At 38.6% G+C, this 24,184-nt stretch overlaps 1 protein-coding gene across 1 annotated transcript; it reads right to left on the reverse strand.

The window, feature by feature from the left end:
- Positions 1 to 282: 282 nt before the first annotated feature.
- LOC143923411 (serine protease 33-like) lies at positions 283 to 22,572 on the reverse strand. Its single transcript, XM_077447068.1, has 5 exons — positions 22,448 to 22,572; positions 10,393 to 10,588; positions 7,677 to 7,948; positions 1,925 to 2,094; positions 283 to 932 (listed from the first exon to the last, which is right to left on the reverse strand). Exons 1-5 carry the CDS (start codon positions 22,482 to 22,484, stop codon positions 498 to 500), a joined length of 1,110 nt encoding a protein of 369 aa, XP_077303194.1. The 5' UTR covers positions 22,485 to 22,572; the 3' UTR covers positions 283 to 497.
- Positions 22,573 to 24,184: the final 1,612 nt, after the last annotated feature.

Raw genomic sequence — 24,184 nt, forward strand, 5'->3', positions numbered from 1 at the left:
TCTCATTGTGGAGATTTCCCTTAACTTCCTGTCCCATAGCCAAACAGGAAGTGAGAGGAAAATCCCTGCAAATTAAGGGAATTCCTTGGGGATCTTCAGGTCACCAGAACTAGTGTCCCGAATAGAAGATTTCCCCTCCATTACTTCTCTGGGAACAACCCAAAATTTGGGATTTTCTTTTACTTTCACTTTCACTGATAATGGTAAACAGGACAAACAGAGAGGGGGGATCTCGTAACGGCGGAAAAAAATAGCAATAACAAAAAGGGGTTCTTATTCCTCTTCACTCTGTCCAAAACTAAAAAAATATGTTTTTCCTTTATTTATACGTTAATGCATTGACCATTACTCTTTCTTATTGAATTATGGTGGATGACAGATTATGAATGGTAACCAGTATCATGATGTTTGACTATCACCCATGGTATGTGTTTTTTGTTTTTTTTTTAAACATCAAACGTGGTACTTTCTCTTTTGATGCCGATGAAAGTTTTTGGTTACAGATAAGTGAGCAGAAGAGCGGCTAGGGCCAGGATCACCCAGTGATGACGGGAAAGGCTGAGGGCCACTCCGTTGCCTGGATCAACTATGACGATGGGTCCTCCAGTTGTTTTTGTTGATGAAGTGACACTTGCTGTTTTGTTGAGTGGGAGGACAGAGGTTCCTCCATTGGATGGTATGGTGGTGGTTCCTGAAGTGTTTGTGTTAGTAGTGTCGATGATGTCTCCGCCACATGTGTTTGTTGGTGAAGGAATTCCTGTCACATTGAGGAATGGTACTTGGAGGTAAGTGCTGATCCATTCTTGATAGGATGTGACAAGAGAGTATACCCCGGGACGGTTTGGGGATGCACAACCATCACCCCAACTTACGACTCCAACTTGGTACCAGATACCCTGGACTTTACATACCAGAGGTCCTCCTGAGTCACCCTGAAAGACATCAGTGTCCATAAGTTAGATTGATCTATCTATCTATCTATCTATCTATCTATCTATCTATCTATCTATCTATCTATCTATCTATCTATCTATCTATCTATCTATCTATCTACCTATCTATCCATCTACCTATCTATCCATCTACCTATCTATCCATCTACCTATCTATCCATCTACCTATCTATCCATCTATCCATCTATCTATCTATCCATCTACCCATCTATCTATCTATCTATCTATCTATCTATCTATCTATCTATCTATCTATCTATCTATCTATCTATCTATCTATCTATCTATCTATCTATCTATCTATCTATCTATCTATCTATCTATCTATCTATCTATCCATCTACCTATCTATCTACCTATCTATCTATCTACCTATCTACCTATCTATTCATCTATCCATCTACCTATCTATCCATCTACCTATCTACCTATCTACCTATCTATTCATCTATCCATCTACCTATCTATCCATCTACCTATCTACCTATCTATCCATCTATCCATCTATCTATCTATCCATCTACCCATCTATCTATCTATCTATCTATCTATCTATCTATCTATCTATCTATCTATCTATCTATCTATCTATCTATCTATCTATCTATCTATCTATCTATCTATCTATCTATCTATCCATCTACCTATCTACCTATCTATCCATCTACCTATCTATTCATCTATCCATCTATCCATCTACCTATCTATCCATCTACCTATCTATCCATCTACCTATCTAGCTATCTACCTATATATCCATCTACCCATCTATCTATCTACCTATCTACCTATCAATCCTCCAACATATATATGCTGGCACATTTTCTGACATTATTTTCTTGCTGACCTATGCCTTGTTGTTAATGTTTGCTGATACAAGGTGTGATGCAGCTATCTATATGGAAAGATTGTCCATATGTGTTATCTGGACATTTCTACACATTACCATTGTTGGGAACACATCACTCACCTGACAGGAGTCCTTCTGTCCGTTTCCATACCCAGCACATATCTTCTCATCTTGGATGACGACAGTACTGTCATTGATGGAGTTGTCTACATGATACATACGGTCACATGTCTGGTGGTCAATTAGGGGGACCATGACCTCCTGGAGGATCCCATTAACAGGTCCTGACCCTGAAGTTAAACACATGGAAGCCAAAAGTTAGAAAAAAGTCTCAAATCCTATTTCTTTCATTCGTAATTTTTGTCATGTGTCATATAAGGCAATGGGGTGGATTGATTTACTAAAGGCAAATAGACTGTGCACTTTGCAAAGTGCAGTTGCCCTCTGAAAGAGCAGGTGCCCCGGAGCTTAATAAATGAGCAGGAGCTTTGCTGACTTCCATCATCCAATCATGTGGAAGCAAAAATGTTGTTTTCTTTATTTTCCCTGCATGTGATTGGGTACTCTTTGCAAAGTGAAGCTTTACCTCATTTACTAAGCTCTGGAGCAACTGCAAAGTGCACAGTAGACATGTGCAATTCGTTTCGTTACGAATTTGTTAATGAATTTTTCAGAATATTTGTAAATTTGAATTTTCGAAAATTTGTAAATTCTTACATTTGCGCATTCATAAATTTGTATATTAGTAAATTAGTTAATTAGTAAATTCGTGAATTTGTAAATTTGTAAATTCGGAAATCTGAAATAATAATTAACTAATAATAACTTAACTATTACTAACTATTCAATTATAGGTATTGTAATTTCCTTTCAAATTTGGCCGTTAGTGAATGTAACAAATACAAATTTATCCGAAGTTACGAATTATAAGAAATAGCGAAAGCCGCATCCAAACGGATGGAACATAATGAATTAATAATAATAAATAACAATAATAATAATAAAACCTTTTTATTATTATTATTTATTATTAATTTGTTCCGTTCCATTTGTTTAGATGCGGCATTCATTATTTCGCATAATTTGTAACTTCGGATAAATTCGTATTCATTACGTTCACTAACAACCAAATTTGAAAGGAAACTCCAATACCTATAATTTAATAGTTAGTTACTATTTCAGATTTTCAAATTTTTGGGCTTTCAGATTTTCGAATTTCCAAATTCCGAATTTACGAATGTACAAATGTGCGAATGTATGAATTTATGAATTTAAAAATGTACGAATTTACGAATTTACGAATGTACGAATTTACGAATTTACAAATGTACGAATTTACTAATGTATGAATGTACGAAGTTACGAATGTAGGAATGTACGAATGTACGAATTTACGAATTTACGAATTTACGAATTTACGAATTTACGAATTTATGAATGTACGAATTTACAAATTTATGAATGCACGAATTTATGAACTGCGATCATGACGAATGACCCCAAAAAGGAAAATAAAATAAAATAAACAAATGAAACAAAAACTAACAAGTTACTAATGTACGAATTTACGAATGTACGAATTTACGAATGTAGGAATGTACGAATTTACAAATTTACGAATGTACGAATTTTACGAGTTTATGAATTTATGAATGTACGAATTTACGAATGCACGAATTTATGAACTGCGATCATGACGAATGACCCGAAAAACGAAAATAAAATAAAATAAACAAATGAAACAAAAACTAACAATTTTTTTGGCAGTGCACATGTCTACAGTCTAGTTGCCTTTAGTAAATCAACCCCAATGTGCTCAAGGGACCTGCTGAAAGGAGGAGAAAGCAGAGTAACAGAGAGTCTTATGTATCTCATTTAACTGGCCAGCCACAGGCCGGGGGAGGGTTAAGACCTGTAAGGGTTACCTACTAGATATGTGCACTGCCCAAAAATGTGTTAATTTTCGTTCCATTTGTTTAATTTATTTGTTTGTTTTTCGGGTCATTAGTAGACATGTGCACCCTGAAATATTTTGTTTCAGAATTTCGTTTTCGTCCGAAAAATGTATTTATTTAGTTACTCCCGAATTTCCTTTTTATTTATTTTGTTTCGTTAAAAAATGCATTTGTCCGAAAATCCGAAATAATTAAGGTCAAATCTGTCATTGAAGCCTTATGGTGTCTGTCGAATGTTCTAAGAAGATTCGACGGAGCAGATAAACTGTAGGACGCCACAATCGTACATTTCCAGTCGAATGTTCCGCCTACAATCTATAGTAGAATTCTAATGTTGTATGACACTAGTAATAATTATATTTATTTATTATTATTACTAGTCAACCAACATTAGAATTCTTCTATAGCCTATGGGCGGAGCATTTGACCATAAATGTCCGCTCGCGGCGAGTGCTTCGCCGAATCTTCATGTCAAATCTTTTCTCTCTATGGCAAATAATCTTGGACTAATAGAGTTAGGTTAGGCACATTCAACCTTTTTTGCTATTGTCTCTATAATGTTGAATCCTTTCTCTCAATGTCGAATCTTTTCTCTCTATGTCGAATAATCCTGGACTAATAGAGCTAAGGGCACATTTCACCACAGGTTCGATGGACACAGATCACTATTGTCAGCGTCATGTCGAATCTCTTATCTATATCAAACTGTTGCAACGAAAACGAAAATAAAGCATTTGTTTATGTCGGATCTTTTGGTTTTTCGGATTCTGCATGTTCGTTATCGTTTGTTAAAACGACAACGAAAATACCTGAAATTCGGACGAGAACGAATGCACATGTCTAGTCATTAGTAAATTCATACATTCATAAATTAGAAAACTTGTATATTTGTAAATTTGTAAATTAGAAAATTCGGAAATTTGGAATTTCGAAGTTTGAAAATCCGAAAACCCGAAAATGTGAAAATCTGAAATAGTAACTAACTATTGAATTATAGGTATTGTAATTTCCTTTCAAATTTGGCTGTTCGTGAACGTAACGGATGTGAATTTATCCGAAGTTACGAATTGTCCGAAATAACCAATGCCGTATCTAAACAAATGGAATGGAACAAATGAATAATAAATAATATTAATAAAACGTTTTTATTATTGTTATTTATTATTATTAATTCATTACGTTCCATTTGTTTGGATACGGTATTCGTTATTTTGGATAATTTGGGAACTTCGGATGAATTTGTATTTGTTACGTTCACTAACAGACAAATTTGAAAGCAAATAACAATACCTATAATTCAATAGTTAGTAATACCGTATTTGCCGGCGTATAAGGCGACTGGGCGTATAAGACGACCCCCTATTTTTCAAGTGAAAACATAGGTTTTGGGCAATATTCGCGGTATAAGACTACCCCCCTTCTGAGGCAACATTAGAACCATTAAAAAACACAAAGCAAGAATGCCAACTACTCATCCGCCATGCTGTGATATGTCATAAAGTAAATCAAACAATAATAACACAAACAGAGACCACTTTTGATCACTAACCAAACCTATACCACTTTTGGGTTACATTCTATGGGAATTGCCCACCAAAATGCATTTAATAACCCCCCCTGTCATATGTCCCAGATTTACCTGTCCCTCTTGGGTGCCTGGGACCTCAAAGGCAAACAGCAGGATGTATAGTAGTAGGAGATCAGTGAATGGATTTACCCAGGGAAGTATGGTGAGCGGTGTATTCTTTTAATGAATATAACACCTGCTTGGATTGGCAGAGGCTGTAGCATCATCAGCCCTTTCCTCTCTCTCTCTCTCTCTCTCTCTCTCTCTCTCTCTCTCTCTCTCTCTCTCAAAGCCAATCCGAGCAGGCTACTCTATATAGCCTGCTCGGATTGGCAGAGGTTGTTACTCCAATCCAAGCAGGCTCTGTATTCATTAATAGAATACATCGCTCACCGGGATTGGCTCAACGGCGTATACTGTTTGTAGCTGAAGCCACATACAGTATTAGCAGACATTTGGGGGCTGACATCCATCGGGCAGCATTGTATACCCGGCGTATAAGACGACCCCCGATTTTTGGGCATTTTTTTTAAGTGTAAAAGGTAGTCTTATACGCCAGAAGTTAAGTTATTATTAGATAACTATTATTTCAGATTTCCGAATTTCCGAATTTACAAATTTCTGAATGTACGAATTTACGAATGTATGAACTTACGACTGTACGAATTTACGAATATGCGAATGTACGAACTTACGAATGTGCGAATGTATGAATTTACGAATGTGTGAATTTAGGAATGTACGAACTTATGAATGTGGGAATGTACAAACTTACGAATGTACGAATGTTCGAATTTAGAAATGTGCGAATTTACTCATTTCCAAATGTACAAACTTATAAATGTGCGAATTTACGAATATGCGAATGTACGAACTTACGAATGTGTGAATGTATGAATTTAGGAATGTACAAACTTATGAATGTATGAATGTGTGAATTTACGAATTTAGGAATGTATGAACTTACGAATGTGCGAATGTATGAATTTACAAATGTACGAACTTACAAATGTGCGAATTTACAAATTTCTGAATGTGCGAATTTACGAATGTATGAACTTACGACTGTGCGAATTTACAAATATGCGCATGTACGAATTTAGGAATGTATGAACTTACGAATGTGTGAATTTACGAATTTACAAATGTACGAATTTACGAATGTATGAACTTACGAATGTGCTAATTTACGGATATGCGAATGTACGAATTTAGGAATGTACGAACTTACGAATGTGCGAATGTACGAATTTACAAATGTACGAACTTACAAATGTGTGAATTTACAAATTTCTGAATGTGCGAATTTACGAATGTATGAACTTACAACTGTGCGAATTTACAAATATGCGCATGTACGAATTTAGGAATGTACGAACTTACGAATGTGTGAATGTATGAATTTAGGAATGTACAAACTTATGAATGTATGAATGTGTGAATTTACGAATTTAGGAATGTATGAACTTACGAATGTGCGAATGTATGAATTTACAAATGTACGAACTTACAAATGTGCGAATTTACAAATTTCTGAATGTGCGAATTTACGAATGTATGAACTTACGACTGTGCGAATTTATGAATATGCGCATGTACGAATTTAGGAATGTATGAACTTACGAATGTGTGAATTTACGAATTTACAAATGTACGAATTTACGAATGTATGAACTTACGAATGTGCTAATTTACGGATATGCGAATGTACGAATTTAGGAATGTACGAACTTACGAATGTACGAATTTACAAATGTACGAACTTACAAATGTGTGAATTTACAAATTTCTGAATGTGCGAATTTACGAATGTATGAACTTACGACTGTGCGAATTTACAAATATGAGCATGTACGAATTTAGGAATGTATGAACTTACGAATGTGCTAATTTACGGATATGCGAATGTACGAATTTAGGAATGTACGAACTTACGACTGTGTGAATTTACGAATATGTGAATGTACGAACTTACGAGTGTGCAAATGTATGAATTTACAAATGTGCGAATGTAACGAATTTACGAATGTATAAATTTACAAATTTTTCTAATATTCTAATTTTTCAAATATTCAAATTTACGAATATTGGGGAAAATCGGGTAAACGGGTTTTCGTTAATTCGGATATTTCCGAATTAACGAATTTGTTGAAATTCATTAAAAAATTGATTCGTAACGAAACGAATTGCATATGTCTATTACCTACAGTAGAGAGAACAATCAGGTCTCCTCAAAACTGGATGAACAGTAACACAAATGCTTTAGCAGTAAAAACAAATTCCTTATTTGCATGTAATTTGTGTTTTTAGCCAATTGTACCATTAATAGTGCTAGTAAATTCTCATTTACCGTTAAAGGTTGTGGTGCCCCAGCCAGTCACCCAGCAGTCCAGACCACACGGGAAGGTGACGGAGGAGGTCGGTAGACAGATCGGAGTGATGTATTGGGTGAAATTGATGGGATTGGCCAACTTTAACAGAGCGATGTCACCGATAGATCCTGTACCATTATAATTGCTGTTTTTGATGATTGATACGACTTCGGAAGCCACTGTATGATTGGAGTTTGCATCCAGCTGGTTCAGTCCCAGATACACTTTAAAATCCTGTAGCTGTATTGGACTGAAGCAAGTAAAATATTATAGTTTACTGAGGTGACATTTTGTGTTTTCTGAAAATCAATAAAACTAAGACCGCATACAGCCTGTAGCCCCACCAGATATATGAGTGGCTTGTCCTGTAAATAATGTTCTCCAAGCAAGTGTTCATCAAGAATGTTGACTACATTGCCTGACTTTATTACAAATACACCTTCAATATAAACTATATTACCAAAAGTATTGGGACGCCCGCCTTAACACACCCACATGAACTTTAATGGCATCCCAGTCTTAGTCTGTAGGGTTCAATATTGAGTTGGTCCATCCTTTGCAGCTGTAACACCTTCAACTCTTCTGGGAAGGCCGTCCACAAGGTTTAGGAGTTTATGTCTATGGGAATGTTTGACCATTCTGCCAGAAGAGCATTTGTGAGGTCAGGCACTGATGTTGGATGAGAAGGCCTGGCTTGGTCTCCACTCTAATTCATCCCAAAGGTGTTCTATTGGGTTGATGTCAGGACTCTGTGCAGGCCAGACAAGTTCCTCCACCGCAGACTCGCTCATCTGTGTCTTTATGGACATGTTGGAACAGGAAGGGGCCATCCCCAAACTGTCCCCACAAAGTTGGGAGCATGAAATTGTCCAAAATGTCTTGGTATGCTGACGCCTTAAGAGTTCCCTTCACTGGAACTAAGGGGCCAAGCCCAACCCGTGAAAAACAACCCCCACACCATAATCCCCCCCCCCTCCGCCAAATGATTTGGACATGCGCACAAAGCAAGGCCCATAAAGACATGGATGATCGAGTTTGGGGTGGAGGAACTTGAGTAGCCTGCACAGAGTCCTGACCCCCAACCCACTTTGGGATGACTGCGAGCCAGGCCTTCTGGTCCAACATCAGTGCCTGACCTCACAAATACTCTTCTGGAAGAATGGTCAAACATTGCCATAGACACACTCCTAAACCTTGTGGACGGCCTTCCCAGAAGAGGTGAAGCTGTTATAGCTGCAAAGGGCGGGCCAACTCAATACTGAACCCTACGGACTAAGACTGGGATGTCATTACAGTTCATGTGCGTGTAAAGGCAGGTGTCCCAATACTTTTGGTAATATAATTTTATTCACACACACATATATATATATATATATATATATATATATATATATACTGCTGTTATTTCCTAAAGCATGATAGAAAATAGAAAAGGACATTGTCATACCAACTGCATAACATAGTATTAAACCCTCACCCAGCTCTGCATAGACACCAATCAGCTTCCAGTTTTTATTGTCAAAGCTTAAAGTGGATATTAAAGGCAATGATTTTTTTTTTTAAATAACAAACATGTTATACTTACCTGCTCTGTGTAATGGTTTTGCACAGAGCAGCCCCGATCCTCCTCTTCACGGGTCCCTCTTTGGTGCTCCTGGCCCCTCCCACCTGCTGGGTGCCCCCACAGTAAGCAACTTGCTATGGGGGCACCCGAACAGGCTCGCTGCTCTTCGTGTAACATTTACACACAAAGCAGCGGCTCAGCCCTGCCCCCCCTCTTCCCATTGGCTCACTGGCGGTGATTGACAGCCATTGAGCAGGGAGAGTCCCCGGAGAGGCAAGGCTCGCATGTACTTTGCTGGATTGAGATGGGGCTCAGGTAAGTATTGGGGGGGGGGGGAGCTGCTGTTTTTTTACCTTTATGCATAGAACCACTTTAATTGACCAAGCTGAAGTTGGAAGCTGATTGGTTACCATCCTGAGCTGCACCAGATTTTTCGCTCTCCAGTTTTAGTAAATCAATCCCATAGTGTTGTTCTACTCTTAATGCTGCGTACACACGACCGGACTTTCCCGCAGAAAAGGTCTGACGGACTTTGGACGGAGTTACGACGGACTTCCTAACGGACGGACTTGCCCACACACAAACGGACTAAAGTCCGTTCAAAAGTCCGTTTAGTTTTGAACGTGATGATCTAAGATGGGACTAAAAAAGGAAGTTCAATAGCCAGTAGCCAATAGCTGCCCTTGCGTCATATTTTATCCGTCGGACCAGCACACACACGAGCGTTTTTCCCCTGATAGTAATTGAGTCCGTCGGACTGATTTGAAACATGTTCTATTTCTAGGTCCGTCTGATTTTTTTTTTTTAAGAAAAAGCGATCGGATTATCCCACACACGATAGGAATGTCCGACGGAATCATTCTAGTCTAGTCTGGTCGTGCGTACGTGGCATTAGATGACCACCGGTGATGGACCGAGGAGGAAGTCAGGGGACACGGCTGGAGCATACAATGGTAATACGGGGAGGGAAGTCATAAAAGTAACAAAACAAAATCTACGAGTTCTACTTTTAAAGGAGAGACAACCTGAGAGTTGGGGAAGCAGATAAAGGGATACAACTTACACTCACGCAAAATACTTTTTTCTTTGAGGATAGGATTTTAGAAAAAAAAAAAACGTGATGTACTTACTCATCGAAGCAATGGGCCGCGCTTAGTACCCACTGGTTAGAGATAATGGAACCTCCACAGCTGTGTTGGCCTTGGGAGTAAATACTGACCTGCCAGGGCCACTGACCGTCCGCGGCATCGGTGCCACCGACAATCCTGCTGGAGATCGCCGGGGAGCCGCACAACCAATTATCTGCTGCAGACGGGTCAAAAAGTGCTGAATGAAAGAAAAAAAATACATAATATTCAGGAGGGTTTTTGTTGTTGTTTTGTTTTGTTTTTTGTATCCTAAAGTCCGTCTACTATAAGGAAACATCATATATGGTTTTTCTGAAGAGCCTGAGTCTATATTCTGCAGAATATAAGAAGAAATAAGAAGAAAAATACACAAAGTAAAATAAAGAATAAAAACTTTATTTTTTTTAAAGCGCCCCCTGTCCCCGCGCGCTCGCGCACAGAAGCGAGCGCATATGTAGGTTGCGCCCACGTATGTAAACGTGAGAGCAACAATTCCAGTCCTAGACCTCCTCTGTAACTCTGAACATATAACCTGTAAAAGAAAATTGAAAGCGTCGCCTATACAAATTTTTAAGTACCGAAGTTTGGCGCCACGGGCGTGAAATTTTTTTAAGCCTGACATGTTGGGTATCTATTTACTCGGTGTAACATCATCTTTCACATTATACAAAAAAATTGGGCTAACTTTACTGTTTTTTTTTTTAATTCAATGCATTTAATTCAATTTAATGCATTTAAAATAGTGATTTTTCAAATGCGCTTTTTTTTTGGGGGGGGGAAAAAACTGTTTCACGAATTTGGGGAAAAAAACTGTTATACAAAAAAATTGGGCTAACTTTACTGTTTTTTACTTTTTTTTTTTAATTTTTCCCCCCAAAAAAAGCGCATTTGAAAAATCACTATACAAAAAATATATTATATACAAAAAAATATATTTCACAAATTAAAACAAAAACAGTAAAGTTAGCCCAATTTTTTTGTATAATATAATTTTTGTATATAATATATTTTTTGTATAGTAATTTTTCAAATGTGCTTTTTTGGGGGGGAAAAATTAAAAAAAAAAAGTAAAAAACAGTAAAGTTAGCCCAATTTTTTTGTATAACAGTTTTTTTCCCCAAATTCGTGAAACTGTTTCCCCCCCCCCCCAAAAAAAGCGCATTTGAAAAATCACTATACAAAAAAATATATTATATACAAAAAATATATTATACAAAAAAATTGGGCTAACTTTACTGTTTTTTTTTTTTTAATTTGTGAAACTGTTTTTTTCCCCCCAAAAAAAGCGCATTTGAAAAATCACTATACAAAAAATATATTATATACAAAAAATATATTATACAAAAAAATTGGGCTAACTTTACTGTTTTTTTTTTTTTTAATTCGTGAAACTGTTTCCCCCCCCCCCCCCCAAAAAAAAGCGCATTTGAAAAAATCACTATACAAAAAATATATTATATACAAAAAAATATATTTCACAAATTAAAACAAAAACAGTAAAGTTAGCCCAATTTTTTTGTATAATATAATTTTTGTATATAATATATTTTTTGTATAGTAATTTTTCAAATGCGCTTTTTTGGGGGGGAAAAATAAAAAAAAAAGTAAAAAACAGTAAAGTTAGCCCAATTTTTTTGTATAACAGTTTTTTTCCCCAAATTCGTGAAACAGTTTTTTCCCCCCCAAAAAAAAGCGCATTTGAAAAATCACTATACAAAAAAATATATTATATACAAAAAATATATTATACAAAAAAATTGGGCTAACTTTACTGTTTTTTTTTTTTTTAATTTGTGAAACTGTTTTTTTCCCCCCAAAAAAAAGCGCGTTTGAAAAATCACTATACAAAAAATATATTATATACAAAAAATATATTATACTAAAAAATTGGGCTTACTTTACTTTTTTTTTTTTTTAATTCGTGAAACTGTTTTTTTTTTCCCCCAAAAAAAAGCACATTTGAAAAAATCACTATACAAAAAATATATTAGATACAAAAAAATATATTTCACAAATTTAAAAAAAAAAAAAAAAAAAACAGTAAAGTTAGCCCAATTTTTTTGTATAATATATTTTTTGTATATAATATATTTTTTGTATAGTAATTTTTCAAATGCACTTTTTTTGGGGGGAAAAAACAGTTTCACAAATTAAAAAAAAAACAGTAAAGTTAGCCCAATTTTTTTGTATAACTGTTTTTTTCCCCAAAAAAAAGCGCATTTGAAAAATCACTATACAAAAAAATATATTATATACAAAAAATATATTATACAAAAAAATTGGGCTAACTTTACTGTTTTTTTTTTTGTTTTGTTTTTAATTCGTGAAAACAGAAAATTGTACCATACTTACCGTAATTTTCTTTTCCTGGTGCCTATCCATGGCAGCATACCTGTGACAAGCTCCGCCTTGGCTCCTCCCTCAGGACTAGTGAATATTATAAAAGAAAAGGTTAGTACAGCCCCCGCATTCTCGTTAATATAGAATACCGAGGGTGGGAATGTATGCTGCCATGGATAGGCACCAGGAAAAGAAAATTACGGTAAGTATGGTACAATTTTCTGTTTTCCTGGTGCCTCCATGGCAGCATACCTGTGACAAATAACTAGCTGAGACGGGTGGGATAATGCTTAGAGGTTTATTTAAAGAATTTATTATTTAGAAGAGGCGAAGGCCGAGGTGACTGCCTGTCTGCCAAACTCCACTGAGGAGAGAGCTCCTGGGTCCACCCTGTAATGTTTCAGGAATGTGTGTTGGGACGACCAGGTCGCTGCCCGACAAATAGTTTCGATCGACACATTCGCTCTTGCCGCCCAAGAGGCAGAAACCGCTCTTGTGGAGTGCGCCCTGACCGCCGAAGGGGTCTCTAGTCCCTTTGTCCTGTACACCTTGTGGATGAGTTTGACGATCCATGAGGCGATCGTTCTGGCTGATGCCTCCTTTCCTTTGTATTTTCCCCAGGGAATTATGAACAGTCTGATGGAAGCCCGGAATGAAGCTGTGGCTTGCAGATAGCATTTCAGAGTGGAGGCGATGTCTAATTCATGAAGAGCAACAGAGTCCTGTTCAGAAAATGTTGGGAGTGCCCAGGGTTCTGACATGCTCAAGGATGAAGCGACCTTGGGAATGAACCCTCGTACCGTTCTGAGTTCCACTCTATCTGGGTAAAATATAATGTGATCCTGATCTGCTCCCAAGGCTTGGAGCTCTGACACCCGTCTGCCGGAGGTTATGGCTATCAGAAAGGCTAATTTTAAAGTTAGATTCCAAAGCGATGCTGAGTTCGAAGGGGCAAAGGGTGGATTGGCTAAGGACTCCAGGATGACCGTAAGGTCCCAAGTGGGAAAAGATTGTTTGGTTGGTGGTCTGATCTTCCTGACGGCCTTAAAGAATTGGATTAACAATGGATCCTCCGTCCATCTTTTACTGGTTGCTGCTGAGATCGCTGATACCTGTACCTTCAATGTACCTAACGCAAGACCTAGGTCCAGGCCTGCCTGTAAGAACTCAGGAATTTGAGATGACGAAGGGGAACCTGGGTCACAGTTTCTAACAAGCATGAAGGCCCTGAACTTGTTACATACTTTATCGTATATGTTGTTCGTGGATGGTTTTCTCGCTTTGAGCAGGGTTGCGATCACTTTGTCGGAGCACCCCAGGGTTTGCAACCTTTTCCTTTCAGTTGCCAGATGTGAAGGTCCAGCCTGCGGGGATCTGGGTGGATGTGGGATCCTTGCGACAGGAGGAGGGGTACTATTGGAACCTTGACTGGAGGACTGGTGCTCAGATCCATTACCGTAGGGAACCAGGGCCTTCTTGGCCAGTATGGTAGAATCACTATCACCGTCGATGTCTCCCTCATGAGTCTTGACAGGAACCTCGGTATGAGGGGCCGCGGAGGAAAAGCGTAGGCCCGATCGCATGCCCAAGGGGCTAAGAGGGCATCTGTTGCCTCCGCCTGGGGGTGCGGAAACCTCGAGATAAACCTTGGAAGTTTGGTGTTGGATGCTGTCGCAAAGAGGTCTAGCTCGAGTGGCCCCCACTGGATCACTATCCAGATGAAGATTTCCGGGTGTAAGGACCACTTGTTGGTATCTGCGAACCTGCGGGAAAGGCCGTCCGCCCTTGAGTTGAGATGGCCAGGCAGATAGACTGCCCTCAGGTCCTTCAGATTCCTTTCGGCCCAGAGGAATATGGGCTCCACCTCGTTCAGGAGAGATCTGCTGCGTGTTCCCCCTTATCGGTGCACATAGGATACCGCGGCCCTGTTGTCCATCCTGAGGAGAACTGGTTTGCCCGAAAACTCGAACTCCAGGGCTAGTAGTGCAAGATAGGCCGCTCTGAGCTCCAGGACATTGGACACCATGCATTGAAGGACCATCTTCCTTGTACTGAGGTCTGGTTGGAATGTGCTCCCCAACCAGCTGCGCTGGCATCGGTAGTAATTATGGTCCAGTCGACATGCCCTAGCGGGCAAGACTTCGGAAGCGACTGTCTCTTCATCCACCAATGTAGACTCCTGAGCATCCGGGTCGTCAGGTGTATGGGTTGGGATAGACATCATCTGTTCCACAGTCTTAAGAACTCCAGCTAAAAATGTCTCAAATGCCAGTGGGCCCAGGGGACCATATGGCTGCATGATGACATCCGTCCTATCAGGCTCAAATAATTTGAGGCTGTCAGGTAGGATCTCAAGCTCACCTTCTTCATTTGTTGGATAATGGAAGATACCTTCTGAGGTGGGAGAGACACCGTTCCGTTCATTGTATTGAACAGGGCTCCCAGATAGACCATCTCTTGAGTCGGAGAGAGGAGACTTTTCTCGTGGTTTATCTTCCATCCAAAATCCACTAGTGTTGTCAACAGGATATTCCTGTGTTCCAATAACTGGGTTGGGTCCTTCGCCAGGAGTAGAAGGTCGTCCATATAGTGATACACCCGGAGCCCCAATTCTCTCAGAGGTGCTATGATGGCAATCAGGGTCTTTGTAAAGACTCTTGGTGACGTGCAGAGGCCAAATGGAAGGCTCTGAAATTGGAGATGATGTACTTGCCCCACCGCAAATCTCAAGTATTTCTGGAATGTAGGGAGTATGGGTATGTGTAAGTAAGCGTCTTGCAGGTCTATTGACAACATCCAATCCCCTGGTTGGACTACGCGAATAATCGTCTGTAGAGACTCCATCTTGAATTTTTCCAGAAAGATATAGCGATTTAGCCTCTTTAGGTCTATCACGGGTCTCCACCCTCTGTTTCTCTTGGGGACTAGAAACAGGGTGGAATAGAAACATAAAAATCTCTCGGATGGAGGCACTGGAACTACTGCTCGTTGCTCCTGTAGGGAAAGAAGAAATTGCTTTAGAGCTTCCGCTTTCTGAGGAGATCTTGATACCCTTGTCGGGGAAAAAAAGTCCTTGGGAGGTTTTTCTAGGAAAGACCAGAAATGACCGTGTTTGACTGTTGCAACTACCCAAGGATCCCTGCATTTTTGTTCCCAAATCTTTGAGAACTGTTTCAACCTGGCCCCCACAGGGATCACTTGGGCTGGCCTGGCGTCAAAAGGATTTTGATGGATCCTGTGGGGTGGGTACTGGCCTCTGCCTCCTGGACTTGAGAAGCGTAGACTCTGTGCTTTTCCAGTTGTGCCTGAAGCCTTTCCCTTGTCTGGATTGGCGGTAGTCCCTATTTTGGAGTATTGGAACCTTGGTGCGGATGATCTGAAACGTCTGGATCGCCTGTCTTGGGGAAGTAGGCCTGACTTTCCGCCAGTAACCTGAGAGATGGCCTTGTCAAGTTTCTCCCCAAACAAGGCTTTACCATCGAAAGGTATCTTGCACCAGTTTTGCTTTGAGGCAATGTCCGCTGCCCACGGTTTTAGCCACAGTGCCCTCTTGGCCATTACTGAGTGAAGCATTGCTCTTGCGGAGCAACGAATTGAGTCGATGGCGGACTCCCAAAATGAAGTCTGCTGAGAGCTTCAGCTCATCCAACGCCTTGATTATATCTTCCTTAGGGATGTCCTGTTGGATTGCCGACTCTATATTATCCATCCAAACGCGTAATGCGTTGGACACTGATGTCAGGGCTATCGCAGGTTTACAGACATTGGCTGCCATCTGATAGGCCTTCTTAAGGTCAAGGTCCATCCTCCTATCCAGAGGGTCCTTGAAGGAAGTTGAATCTTCCATGGGCAAAGAGACATTTTTGGCCAGCCTTACTACTGCGGCATCAACCACTGGAGGGCCCTCCAGAATTGCGGAATCCGCTTCCGATCGCTTGTTTAACAGCTTGCACATAAGGCCGGACCAAGGCAAAGGCAAAGCCAGAGGCATCTGGGTCATCTGAGGAATCCTCTGAAATGGCCATTTCGTCCTGATGCCTAGAGGAGGAGGCAGGGAACGGACAAAAACTTCCACTCGTGGACGGCCTGGGCATGGAGGCCTCAGCCGCCTGCTCCTGAGAAGGGGATGCCGGTTGTTGCATCGGCATTGTGGCGACCAACCTTTACTGCCTCTTTAAGGAGATCTGGCACTTGTAGGCCCTCAGACTCTCTGTCTGCTGCATAGTCTCTAAGGCAATCTCGACAAATTAGTTTGTCAGGCCTGCGGTGGCACCCCGCTTCCGGACATCTAGTAGGTCTAGGTCTCGGGGAACGTGAGTGACGACGCCTCTTGGCCGAAGCTTTTCTGCCACTTCTGTAAGTCCCATGTCTGGGTGATCTGACTCTACTGTGACAGGAGTCATCCTTATCTTCGTATCGCCTTGAGGTCTTCTTAGACATCTTCTGGCGTACAGGACTGAAATACAAATGTACCGTCCTTAGTGCACTCTTTTTTTTTTTTTTTTTTAAACTTACCTGGACGTAGGTCCTTACCTTGGGAGTAGAGTAGGATCTTGAGCAGGCGGCGAAAGGCTCATATTAGGTGGCTTAGCAGAGGTAACAGCTAGGAAAGAGTCAGAGGAGAGGCGTCGACTGGTCATGTACTAATTTACAAGGAAAAGAAGGGAATTTGCCTACAGAAGTAACGATTTTCCCCCCCTTACTACTGTGTGCTTTTTTTGTTTTTTTTGTTTTTGTTTTTGGAAATTCCAATGACAAAATAAAATGTATTATTATTATTTTTTAAATAACTTAATAAATTAATAAATCATCGATTAAAAAATTATTCCTCCAGCAAAATATATAAAAGACAAAATGCATCTACAAGCATTAAGACATGTCTTACCTTTAACAGCGGTGGGAATAGCCTGGAAGTCCAGAGTGTAGTTCTCTTGTCAGCCACAGGCATAAAATAGGAGGAGGGGGAGTGGAAGCACGCTTGTGCTCCACCCCAGCCACTCTGAGGGCAAAGTGGACATTTCGCCCTCAGTAAAAATGGCCGTCGAAGCCTCCGAAGCTACCACGCATGCGTCGAGACGAACTGTCGAAACATACGACCCGCCGGCGCATGCGCAGACGACAGCGGGGAACGCCGAGCGACAATAAAGCACCAGAGGCTCGCCGCGCGCGGCCCCTAGTGAGTGGGAATGACAGACGCAAGGGGGAAGGAAGGGGGGGGGGGCTCTAAAAGGAATGGGAGCCAGGGAACAACCAGGGTGCTGGAGAGGAAAGAGAAAGAGAGGGAGACAGGGGAGACCAGAAAACGAAAGCGAGTCTCAAGAACAGGGAAAAGCTGCCACCTCTGCTGCCATGAACTAAAGCCTGAATGCCCGTACTGCAGGTAAAGCTCTTACTTAAGAGACAAACTGCTTGTCCCAAAAGATCCTACAGAAGGGACTTCCAACCTTATTAGCGCATTTAGCTGCCCAAGAGAAGGAACTGCGTCCGGGAGAGGCTTGAACCCGGACGGACGCTGCCGAATGCAGAAGGTAAGGACGCCGACCAGGATTCACTGCCATGAGGTATGAGGAAAAAAAGGAGAATGCGGGGGCTGTACTAACCTTTTCTTTTATAATATTCACTAGTCCTGAGGGAGGAGCCAAGGCGGAGCTTGTCACAGGTATGCTGCCATGGAGGCACCAGGAAACAGTTTTTTTTCCCCCCAAAAAATAAGCGCATTTGAAAAATCACTACACAAAAAATATATTATATGCAAAAAAAATATATTTCACAAATTAAAAAAAAAAAAAACAACAGTGAAGTTAGCCCAATTTTTTTGTATAATATATTTTTTTGTATATAATATATTTTTTGTATAGTAATTTTTCAAATGCGCTTTTTTGGGGGGAAAAAAACAATTTGTTACATTTTGTTTTAGTTTGATTCATTTTTTTTTTTTTTTCGTTTATCAGATCATTCACTACAATCGACATTTGTTATTTCTGATCATTTGTAACTTTGGATGCATTCGTATTCATTCCATTCCTTTCATTTAGATGTGCTATTCATTACTTTGTATAATTTGTAACTTTGGATGCATTCGTATTTGTTCCGTTCCATTCGTTTAGATGCGGCACTTGCTGTTTCGGATAATTTGTAACTTTGGATGCATTCCTATTCATTTTGTTCACTAAGGCTGGATTCACACCTATGGCATTTTTAGTGCTTTTTGCATTTTGCAGATTTGCTCTACAGAACGTGTTCCATAGGAAACCATGATAAATGGACTGTAGTGCAAATCTGCAAAATGCAAAAAGTACTAAAAATGCCATAGCTGTGAATCAGGCCTAACAGTTACTTTAGCCAAATTTGAAAGGAAATTGAAATTAAAATGTAAATCTAATCTATCCCCAATTAGCTACTATGGTGCAGAGACCTAAACAGAAGAATTACTGACTTCAGCTATTTTACCTACAATTTATTAATTTATGATTAATAAATAATAATTAATAATAATAATAATAATAATAATAAAAACAATAATATATAATAATATAATAATAGTTAATAATTGAATTATAATAGAAAATATAATAAACTAAATTATCCAAATGTAATAGATTTGTTAAAGTCGTAGGCTGAATTGTTTTCCGTTCTTTCGGATTTTCTGTATTTCGGGTTTTCGTTTTTTTTGTATTTTTGTTCTTACGGGTTTTTGTTCTTTTTCGGGTTTTCGTTCTTTCAGGTGTTTGTTCCCTTGGATTTTCATTCTTTCAGATTTCCGTTCTTTCGGATTTTCGTTCTTTTGGGTTTTCATTCTTTTGAGTTTTCGTTCCTTCAAATTTTTGTATTTTCAGATTTTCATTCTTTCAGATTTTTGTTCTTTCGGGTTTTCGTTTTTTTTGTATTTTTGTTCTTTCGGGTTTTTGTTCTTTTTCGGGTTTTCGTTCTTTCAGGTGTTTGTTCCCTTGGATTTTCATTCTTTCAGATTTCCGTTCTTTCGGATTTTCGTTCTTTTGGGTTTTCATTCTTTTGAGTTTTCGTTCCTTCAAATTTTTGTATTTTCAGATTTTCATTCTTTCAGATTTTTGTTCTTTCGGGTTTTCGTTCTTTCGGATTTTAATTCTTTCGGATTTTAGTTCTTTCAGATTTTCATTCTTTTGGGTTTTCGTTCTTTCGGATTTTCATTCTTTCGGATTTTCATTCTTTCGGATTTTAGTTCTTTCATATTTAAATTTTTTGGGGTTTTCGTTCTTTTGGGTTTTTGTTCTTTCGGATTTTCGTTCTTTCGGGTTTTCGGATTTTCATTGTTTTGGATTTTAGTTCTTTCAGATTTTCATTCTTTTGGGTTTTCATTCTTTCAGATTTTTGTTCTTCTGGGTTTTTGTTCTTTCGGATTTTTGTTCATTTGGGTTTTCGTTCTTTTGGATTTTTGTTCTTTCGAAATTTCCTTCTTTACGATTTTAGTTGTTTTGGGTTTTCGTTCTTTTGAGTTTTCGTTCCTTCAAATTTTTGTATTTTCAGATTTTCATTCTTTTAGGTTTTCATTCTTTTCGATTTTAGTTGTTTCCGATTTTCATTCTTTTGGGTTACCGTTCTTTCGGATTTTCGTTCTTTTGGGTTTTCATTCTTTTGAGTTTTCGTTCCTTCAAATTTTTGTATTTTCAGATTTTTATTCTTTCAGATTTTTGTTCTTTCGGGTTTTCGTTCTTTCGGATTTTAATTCTTTCGGATTTTAGTTCTTTCAGATTTTAATTTTTTGGGGTTTTTGTTCTTTTGGATTTTTGTTCTTTCGGATTTTCGTTCTTTCGGGTTTTTGGATTTTCATTCTTTTGGATTTTATTTCTTTCAGATTTTCATTCTTTTGGGTTTTCGTTCCTTCAAATTTTTGTATTTTCAGATTTTCATTCTTTTAGGTTTTCATTCTTTTCGATTTTAGTTGTTTCCGATTTTCATTCTTTTGGGTTACCGTTCTTTCGGATTTTCGTTCTTTTGGGTTTTCATTCTTTTGAGTTTTCGTTCCTTCAAATTTTTGTATTTTCAGATTTTTATTCTTTCAGATTTTTGTTCTTTCGGGTTTTCGTTCTTTCGGATTTTAATTCTTTCGGATTTTAGTTCTTTCAGATTTTAATTTTTTGGGGTTTTTGTTCTTTTGGATTTTTGTTCTTTCGGATTTTCGTTCTTTCGGGTTTTTGGATTTTCATTCTTTTGGATTTTATTTCTTTCAGATTTTCATTCTTTTGGGTTTTCGTTCTTTCGGATTTTCCTTCTTTCCGATTTTAGTTGTTTCGGGTTTTCGTTCTTTTGGGTTTTCGTTCCTTCAAATTTTTGTATTTTCAGATTTTCATTCTTTCAGTTTTTCATTCTTTCAGGTTTTCATTCTTTCAGATTTTCATTCTTTGTGACAATTTTCATATGCATTCATCAAAAGAGTCTTATAGACAATTTTCCCTTGGATTTTCATTCTTTCAGATTTCCGTTCTTTCGGGTTTTCGTTCTTTCAGATTTCCGTTCTCTCAGATTTTCATTCTTTCCGATTTTAGTTCTTTCAGATTTTCATTCTTTTGGGTTTTCGTTCTTTTGGATTTTCATTCTTTCCGATTTTAGTTCTTTCAGATTTTCATTCTTTTGGATTTTCGTTCTTTTGGGTTTCCGTTCTTTCAGGTTTTCGTTCCTTCAAATTTTAGTATTTTCAGATTTTCATTCTTTCAGGTTTTCATTCTTTCAGATTTTCGTTCTTTCTGACAATTTTCATATGCATTCATCAAAAAAAACTCTTATAGAGAATATGCTGAATTTCACCTGAAAACACCTATGTAATGAAACGTATTGCACGTGTCTACTGCCCATACATGGTTTAAATCCTGGCTGGTCCCTGCTAAAAAAAAAACTGTTGAGATTCGAACTGTTTATGGACTGATTTAGAGATAATTCAGTGATTAGGGCTCATTAATAATATTAATTAGAGATTGAAATACTACATAAAGTGGACTTTGTAGGCACACAAGTAATAGATCTAGAAAAAAACGTTAGTAATATGTATCTTGTTTTATTAAAAATGAGTATAAAAGACTGAGGTACAGTTACTACAAAAGTATGTAACACAAGAATAAAATTTCGTTATTAATATTCCCTACACATATAGAGAATGACATCACATAATAGCTAATGTAACCACACTCATGACAATGAACCGTATGGGTACTTGAATTATTGCCTGATGTAAATGTCCAATAAATTGTGTGTCCAAATCTAGGTCATTAATAATATTATTGTATATACAATACAAGTCAGGAGGTAACGAGTTCCACAGGGAATGCAGTCCCAACCATAAAAAAAATCCCACCAAAGAGAAGACCAAAGGACACAGGACTACCCTGACTCCAAATCAACAATGGCAGTAACAATATATGAAGAGCTTCAGATGTTCTACAATAACTAAAAAAATAAAATAAACAAAAGGCAATAACTTACAAAAAATTTATATTTTTATAGGTTTTAAACTAATAGAATAAAGTGTGGTATACAGCATAACGACGTCTTCATTGTTGGTCTAGAACGTCTCGAGGTATAACAGAGTGATTACAATTTTTCTGTTGATTTTAGTGGAGCACAAAATCACGTAATTAAAAGAAATACTTGTCCTGTCAGCTAAAGCTCTATAACCCTCGTATACTTATCATCGGCTAGAAATAAAACATCATTTGAAGGGTTTCTTCTAAAAGATTGAGGGTCTCACCTGCAGCCACAATGACCAGCGCAGTGATTGCTGCCATCTCTTTAGATTGAAGGAAGATCAGTTGAGGTCCCTCTGTCTCGGTGATAAGTGAAGGATAAAGGTTTTTTTTCTCTTGAATATCGGCTTTTATAGAAGAATGTTATGCTCGTGATAGACATTCCTCTTAGGTAAAAAAGGGCTTGACTTTTTTAACTTTTCTGAGTAAAACAAACACTCAGCACATAAAAATGTTACCCTTTTACAGCAAAGAATTCTGCTATTGTGTCCCTATCAACAATTCAAAATCTGGTGACTTTGATGGATTACACGTGATTTACCTTCGTGTTACCACCGCGTGACTCCATCTTCACGTGATGCCACCAGCCTGGACCCTGGAGAACTTCTCAACCATAACTGTGCTGAACATTGGTCGGCAACACTCTATTGGTCCATAGAAAGTCTCCTGAGCACCAATCATAATAATCATAATAATTTAGATATTTAACAGCTATGTTTTATGTTCTAAAGTTGCATTTTACATTACATGGCTAAACGTTCATGGACACCTGACCGCCACGCCTTGTTGGACATCCCATTCCAAAACCATGGCCTACAATATTGTTAATTGCAACTTTAAAGGTACTTTAAAAAAAATATTTTTTTAATGTTTTATTTATGAATCGCACATATGCGCACACCTGTGCGGTTAGACGGGGCTAATTTGGTTGGTCGCAGGCTAGCTGGAAAGTGAGCTGGGAATTTTTGTTTGTTGTTGCATCGCCCTTGCATGTGCTTCTTGCTGCAAAGTCAAGTTATAGCTTGGGATGGTTGTCATTTCTTTGTACTGTTGGTTAATTGGTGAGCAGATGCACTGAATACATTGTCTGCCATTGTGTCATTCCTGGGTGTCCAGTGTGTCCCTATCCCTAAAATCCTTACCAGACTTAAAGGGCCTGGTATGGATTGGGGGGCCCCCATGCCATTTTTTTTTAAACATTTTTGTATTGCTCGCAATGGTATTTTATTGCTGGCAATCAAAATGTCATTATTTTTTCTTTATATATGTCAGTTTTGCTGCAGCAGGTTCTATACATGCTACAGATATGCCACTTTACAGGCAGACCCCCCCCCCCCCCCCCCCATAGGCACTATATTTAAAGGCATTTTTCATTTTGTTTTTCACTATAAGCATCATTAAAATCACTTCTCCCGTAAAAACAATTAAAAAAAAATGTAAAATTTCTGTACCCGGCCCCTTTATACCCTTTTTATGGTCAATAACTTGCATATATTCCTTCAAAATGGGAACTGTTGATGTTTCAAGTTCAGGTTCCATAGACTTTAATAGAGTTTGTGGCTCGGGTCCAGACTTTTTACATGTCTGGGAGTTCTAGTCATGGTGGTTGCCATTTCTTTGTACTGTTGGTTAATTGGTGAGCGGATGTACAGAATACATTGTCTGCCATTGTGCCATTCCTGGGTGTCCAGTGTGTCCCTATACCTTTAAGGAGTGGTGGGCTCCCTCCAGGCATACCTGCCCTTAATCTATCCATTATTATATGCAGTATGTGCTTCAACTCAGGAGGCTCTCAAAATTTGCAGAGTTAGGACTGCAGTACACTGGGGTGCCGTGACCATTGCAGCTTACGCATGTATTTGCGAATGTGCACAAACTAAACCCTTGGTTTTAACATGAACTGTTAGACAGGGTCAATTTGGTTTGTTGCTGGCTGGTAAGTAAGCTGGGAATTTTGCTTG

The sequence above is a fragment of the Lithobates pipiens genome, unplaced genomic scaffold, assembly GCF_037356315.1.
Source record: "Lithobates pipiens isolate NorthernLeopardFrog02 unplaced genomic scaffold, aLitPip1_a1.2 Scaffold_22, whole genome shotgun sequence".
NCBI classification, from domain to species: domain Eukaryota; kingdom Metazoa; phylum Chordata; class Amphibia; order Anura; family Ranidae; genus Lithobates; species Lithobates pipiens.

Excerpts from the sequence above, each read along its gene's own strand:
- LOC143923411 (XM_077447068.1), bottom strand. The coding sequence starts at position 22,484 with ATGGCAGCAATCACTGCGCTGGTCATTGTGGCTGCAG. Across the intron at positions 2,095-7,676 it reads GGGCACCACAACCTTTAACG|GGTCAGGACCTGTTAATGGG; the intron begins GTAAATGAGAAT and ends GTTTAACTTCAG. Across the intron at positions 933-1,924 it reads GACAGAAGGACTCCTGTCAG|GGTGACTCAGGAGGACCTCT; the intron begins GTGAGTGATGTG and ends GATGTCTTTCAG.